This window comes from Eurypyga helias, unplaced genomic scaffold, assembly GCF_000690775.1.
Source record: "Eurypyga helias isolate BGI_N326 unplaced genomic scaffold, ASM69077v1 scaffold3113, whole genome shotgun sequence".
Lineage (NCBI taxonomy): Eukaryota > Metazoa > Chordata > Aves > Eurypygiformes > Eurypygidae > Eurypyga > Eurypyga helias.
The window spans coordinates 160,402-167,336 of NW_010243112.1; the positions used below are offsets into that span (position 1 = coordinate 160,402).

General features: G+C 40.8%; 1 protein-coding gene across 1 annotated transcript in view; it reads right to left on the reverse strand.

Moving 5' to 3' along the window:
- The window catches only part of PIK3C2G (phosphatidylinositol-4-phosphate 3-kinase, catalytic subunit type 2 gamma), a gene marked incomplete at its 5' end in the record, with an annotated part of 138,662 nt that overhangs the window by 42,095 nt on the left and 89,632 nt on the right, over window positions 1-6,935 (reverse strand). The window contains one exon of the mRNA XM_010149293.1: window positions 257-449. Within this exon, the coding sequence (XP_010147595.1) occupies window positions 257-449 (193 nt within the window). The remainder of the gene's footprint in view (window positions 1-256; window positions 450-6,935) is intronic.

A 6,935-nucleotide genomic window follows, 5' to 3' on the forward strand; every position in this document is an offset into this window, starting at 1 on the left:
TGCTTTAATTAGCTCTTGATTTATTTTTCACTACAGGGCATGAACTGTTCTCCTCAGTGGCTCCCTGCTAATAGCTGTCTGCCTGGTGTTCTTTCTCTCCGGTAGCTCGTTGCTTATGGCACTGCTGTTCATCCTGTGATCCTTTTAATGTGGCACAAGCACATCTTTTATAATGGAGGAGGGAGGGTAAATAAGCTCGCAGAAGAGTCGTTAAAGATCATGGCAAACGAGGGCAAGCCAAGAACGTAATACGTACGGAGTCGGACTTTTTGTTGAACCCCAGGATGGTGGCTCTTGAGATGGATTTCTCTGCATCCAGCATCATCCATTCTTGGGGGACAGTCTCTGGAGCTGGAGGCTTTGCAGAGCCTGTCACTGACATCTGTACAAGCGTGTGGATCAAGTTGTTGAGTTTAACAGGGAAGCACTCCAAACTTTCCTTTATTTTCCTGAGGAAGAAACAGAAGAGTCACTATTTACACGTGTGTTTGGTTTCTGTTTCTTGATCCTTGGTTTCATAGGTGCAAGAACCAAAAATCCCCAGATTCTAAAACCTACCTCACACGAACATGTACCCCCATACAGACCAGTCACCGCTATTTGCCGCAATACGGAATATCCAGCCCCGGAGGGCTACTGCTTAAAGGAGCGCTCTGGCCACAGCCTGTCTCACAGCACACCCTGGGGTAGTTATTCTTCAAGAGCTGAACATCATCAGCCTTCTTTTGGACAATAGAGAGGGACAGAACATTTCCATGTGTGTTTTGAGGGGTTCCAGGGTAGAAGAACATGTGTTCGCTTTGACAGGTAAGAGAGAGTGCCCTAGTGCTTTTTTTTTTTGGTTACAGTAACCTCACATGGACTTACACGTGTTTGCGCAAGGCTCTTGCCTCCGATTCGTGACCTAGCTGCGCGTGATGTGTTGCTAAATCCTCTACCCAGTTCTTAAAAGCTCTGTCCCTGTGGAGGTGCTTAAGATAAAAAAAGAAAGAGAAATTTTCTCCCCATCTCCATCCATCTCATCCCTGGGCAAGGGGAGCCAGAACACACTCCTAGTTTCCTCGTGTTTTAAGATCCTTCATCAGAGAAGGCACAATAGATTAAAAAAAAAAAAAACAACCAAAACCTAGATAGACAAGTAGATATGTACTGCAACTGTGTTTTAATATCAAAGTGAACTACAGAAATAACACTGCAAGATAATCACTGGGCTTTGAAGAGCAAGATGCAGTACTCATTAAAAAACAGTTGTCCTCTTGAATTCAATTGCTGGTTAAGATCTATTTAACTTGTGATGCCAATTTTTTTTTTTTTTTCCATTTCACTACTTATTTCGACAGCTCTCTGAAAATATTCTGCATAGGTTCTGCTGCTATAGAACAACAACCCATATTTTCAGGCCATATGGCAGCAAACCTCTACCAGTTGTCAGGGTTTGGGTTTTTTTTCCTTTTTCTTCCAGTTTTGGACTGTATCTCACTAGCTTACAAGGGCTGGCAATACCCTTAAACACCTTCATCACCCCCTTGTTCTTCAAAGATGAGCAAAAGCTTCACCTGTCATTTCAAATTAAATTCTTATTCATGGATTTCTCTGAGTGGGTTGGATCGCACACTGCAATCAATTGAAATCAACTCCATTCATCGCATTAGCCTAATCTTCATGATGTCAGATGTTCTGGCTAAAGTCTGTAGCTTCACAGATGCAACCATACCAAAAAGAACATCCTACCTGCAGATAGCTCCCCAGCTCACCCCTCCCCCACCCCCCGTCAAAATTTCATACAAAATACTGTGTGATTTTATTACACATACTAAACTGAGAAAAGAAGATATATATGTTTTTCTTAATACAAGGTAAGGTATCACTGAATTGATTCAGTTAATTATCTTAATTATTAATTACATTCTCCAGATACATACAGACTATTTAATAAATGACACAAATTAACATTCAAATGGAAAACAAGAAAACAAATCTCATTTCAAAATATTAGTACAAAGTCAATTCAGTGCTGATTAATTAGGTTACATCTGTGCTGAACTTTTCCTTTTTAACTCCTATATATTTAATTTAATGGGAAGTTTAAACACTGCCTAAATTACTGAGACACGATTTAGGTTATAGGATCTGTAACTGGGCCATATTATAGCAGAGCAGTTAAGGAATTTGCAATATTACTATAAAAGGCATGTTAACTTTGAAGCTAAATACAGTACATTTTAATTCGCATAAAGCAGGCCTCGGCTTATAAACCGGTATTAACGCAGACATCATTGCTACGCAGAACAGCTGATATCCGAATACCACAATTCTTTCTGTGGGCCCATTAAGCTTCTAAAATACTTTTAACACCCAGATTGCTAATCACATACTTGAAACCTAAACAGAGGCTTTTGTTGTCATTGTGGCAGATTTTCCCTGTGAGTTATTTTAAATGATTACATTTAAAATAAAATTAAACCAGAAGTATACGTTATGTTCTCTCTCTTGACATTCTGTTTTTTCTGTATGGAATCCTCCCTGGTAGAATAGAAAGCGTTAGGCAATCCTCATGTCCTATTATTAACAAAGAATTAAAAAGGTCTTTCTGCTCTTCTGATGACCCCTCAGAGCGTGTCTTCACCGCACAGTAAAACAACTCTGGTTACGGTTCTCTGTACTTTCTTTCAAGGGCAAACTGGCTGAAGGAAACCCTCTTTCCCACATCCACCCAAAAGCTGGTTCCTAACTAGGTATGGAGCAGAGGGGTACATCAAACTCGCGTATCTTAGATTTTTAAATATTGCAGTTTATTTTTGGCATGGATTAGTTCACTGACTCAGTTCACCACATTGTGGTAATGTGATTCCCCTTTCTGCTAACATTGTTAAAGTTCACCCCAAGGATCAGTGGTGGAGCTTTCTCCTTGAACTCTTTGAGATCGCCATATGCCTTCTTTTCTCTACAGCCACATCAAGTTTGGTCACAGAAATTGGCAAGGTCATAGGTGTTCGTAGCCCAGACCCTCTCGCTCCCTAGGCCATTGCCATCTTTGCCTGTGCCTAAAGCTGGCTCTGTCTTCTCAAAGATGACAGAATGTTCCTTAGTTGGAATGTTCCACCTGGTCTAGTGGAAGGTGTCCCTGCCCACGGCAGGGTGGTTGGAACTAGACGATCTTTAAGGCCCCTTCCAACCCAAACCATTCTGTGATTCTATGATAATGGTCTATAGACGGGACAGCTGAAGTGACCTATATGAAGGGCACCAAAAGCACAGGCTAATCAGAAGAAAATAGGAAACTGTCATTAACTAGAGTAACATTTATGGTGAATCAAATAATGCTAACATGCAGTTTTCAGGTTGAAAAAAAAATATTTTTTCCACAGGATAATACCCGTTTAGCACACACATTGGTGCCTGACCTACTTCTCAAAACAATTAGTTAAATGCCTGGGATTACTGAAAAGTAATGACTTTCCACCTGCTCTCACAGTCTTTCTAAAGAACTCTCAAATTACGGTATCAGATAAACCATGCACAGACTGGTTGGCTGTTTGTGTAAACAGAGATGGATGAAAAGATTGGCTAACATTGTCAAGAGTGACTAGTGATAGTTGGTGTCTTGATTTTTAGGAAGTAGACATTTCTTATGGGACAGGTATTCTGAGGGCTGGTGCTTAGATCTTTCTGGACACACCAGCCTTTCCCCATAGCCTGCTAAGAGCACACACACTCATTATTACTGACTAGTTATCCAGATATTAGTCTTAGTATATATAATAATAAATATTCACCCCAAACTGCTGAATACTTTATCATTCTTGATGGCATCCTGCTTATTGTTTCCATCTAGGCCTGCAATAGTTTTAAGTGTAATCAGCAAAATTTATTTTCTTGGGATTCTCAGATGCTAATGAAAATGTTGTTGATTTATATCCATCTTTTCCGTCCATGAATTTACCAGGCTCCATTTTTAAAACAAGTTGGGTAGTATGCCCCCAGCAGATCTTAACAGAATTTTCCAGAATATTACTGCTTTTAGGGACAGGTGTTTTCTAATTTTCAGCAGCATTTATTCATGAACAGTTGATATTCTTTTTGTGTACATCAGTGACAACCCTTCACTTTAATGCTTTATTTCCCACTGTGAAAATATAAGGGCAATAATCATATTCATTTTGCTAAGCTTTAAAATCAAGGATTACTTCAGACTAACTCTGATCCCATGGACTGAGCGTATCACATACTGTCCTCAAGTGCATCTTCCAGCCTAGTTTCCCTACTAGTCCTCCTAAGCACCTCTCCCAGCACGCAGGACATTCCTCTCCCCTGAGCTGGTGGCATGTGGCGTTTGTACAACCGTATGAATGTCCCAAACAACATCAGTTCAAGGAAGAAGTCTGCCTCTGTTCCGTTGAGGCACATATACCACAACGTTTACAAACTGCCCGAATGCCGCGCAGAGAAGTTCAGTACCGCAGTTTTGTCTACGCCCTTTCAGAGCAACCAGTTTCCACTGTCGTTTCAGTTGTCTGGGAGATTTCTTGGAATATTCGTGTCATGTTTTTAAAGGAGTTACAGTGAACCGTCCAGTTTTGCAACTGCTGGCATTTGTGGTTTGGAGTGAGTGTGCTTGACCTGAGCAATGATGAGCGCCCAGCAAATGACTCTGTTAATAAATAAGAATGGCAGCTGACCCAAGCAGCAACCCCCTCCATCAGGCTGCTGAAGATATGCAGTGGTGCTCTGCTGGTAAATGTCAGATCCGCCATGCCTCTCTTATTCACGGGCTTCCGTGAGTGAGTGAGAGTGTGTACTGAAATCAATTGAAACCAACCCCACTCACTGCATTAACCTAACTTTAACCCCTTAAAAATAATTTAAAATACACAGCCCTCTACAGGCACATTAAAAATGTCAGGCAGCATGCGACACCATGCTGACATTTGAAGACATCTGCAGAAAACCAAAAAGGAAATTTATATGCAACGGTAGGATGCGTTTCCAGTATCTGGTAAAACTGTGTTGTCAGGGGAAGAGGGAAGGAGGGAGGGGAAAGGATCAAATTGAGTTTCAAGGATCAAACTGAGTTCAGAGCAGATGTTGGAGAGATAACAATGTCTCATTTGGCATTAGGTGCACAGAACTGACAAGCAAACACAGAAACTCTTGTTTTAACTCTCAATTGGTGCATTGTTTATCGACGATCTGGGGGTGCGACCTTCCAGAAAGCTGGAAGCTGTGAGGCTTAACACTGCCGCTCATCAGCTGAGCCAACGTGAGAAGTATACAACACACAAATGAGACCAGAGACTGCGGAACACGTCTTAAATCAAGAATGAGAGGGAAGGAATTGGGTAGAACACAGAAGGCTTTACGATCCCGACAGGGGCCAGTATGTCACAGCCCAAACTTTGGCCCCATTATGCTGTTTGCAAAAAAAGGTGACGGCAAAGAACAAATCCACATTGTTTTGGCAGGGATCTTTGTGACATCGTTCATCGTTTCATGATATTTTTAAACAACAGTAGAGGCAATGTCAGTATTATTGCTCAAACCAAACTCAAACAGTTGCTAAAAGCAACCCATTTCTACAGAAATGCAGATGAATACTGTTCTCCCATTTCCACTAGCCGAAGACTGAGGTTTTCAGCAGATACACGTTATGTGATCGAATCTGAGAGATTACAATAACTACCTTGTACTCAGAACAAGAAATAACTTTCTGTTGGTTGATTTTAACATTCCAATGACCACACTCCTTCTATAGAAAAGAAGTTTGAAAAACAATTAAATGTTTCTGGAAGTAATTATGGAGAAAAAGGAGCTACAAATTGTGAAGGACATGAGAGTTACTGGTTATGCTAATAACCAGAGCTTTCAATTTCCTTGCCTTTCTAAGAACCACCTGAAAAATAGATACAGGAATAAGCTCCAGAAGCTCCAGAGTGAGTATGAGAAGTGGGTGACTGGCTTTGTTCTCCCCTGGACTTTTTGTATAATAAGGAGGTAGAGAAGAATTTTTCTGGACAAGAGGAATAAAGATGACATAGGTAATGTAGAGCTCACAAACCCCTCAATATATTAACATTCATAGAGGTAAGTCAGAAATGCTTATAGAAAGGGCTAAGTTCTGCATGGATCTGTGTATCAGGGCATCCCAAAGTCTTTATTTTGAAAAGTGCCTTCTAGATATTCAAAAACTACTCGACATGAAACCTCACGTTCTGCCCAGGTTTAGATCTGTAGAAATGTTAGTTAATACATGTGTTGAATTAACACAAATTATGTTCAAACATGAAGAGAAACTAGAATAAAGGGAAAAAAAAAGCACCAAGAGAAATGAGATTCATGGAAATTCATGAGCTGATGACAAGAGACTTTCTTCTTGCAAACGAGCATATATAATACAAACATACCTTAAGAGTATTAATGAACAAATCATTCACCCTAGCAATATCTGACTTTTCTACATGAGGTAATGATCTCTATGGACAATAACCAATCTCTACTTCAGCATTTCAAAGGAAACTGGGACAACAGATCTGGAGTTCAGAGATCCAAGAATAGAGTCTGCAGCACTGCCTAGAAATGCACCACACTGCCATTTTTTTGGTAAGCAGGACTGGGGTAGCATTGCCCCTGGGAAGGCTTTCATTACTTTAACATCAACCTTAATAGGAAATCTAATGGGAAGAAGAACATGCTGGCCTCTGAGACCAACCTATAGTCCTTCTGGGTTGAACAAGATATCCTAATACAAACCTCTACCAGGCAACAAAGCACACCAGCTATTCCCACTTCCAAAACAGCGCTGAGCCACATCTCCTTCCTATCACCAACTGTTATTCCACATGCTTTGCCTGAGAAAGATTGCAGGTGAATATCCACTCTGAAGTCCCTCACTTCCATCACCCTAACCCTCAAAGCACCACAACCATCTTGTCCTACTC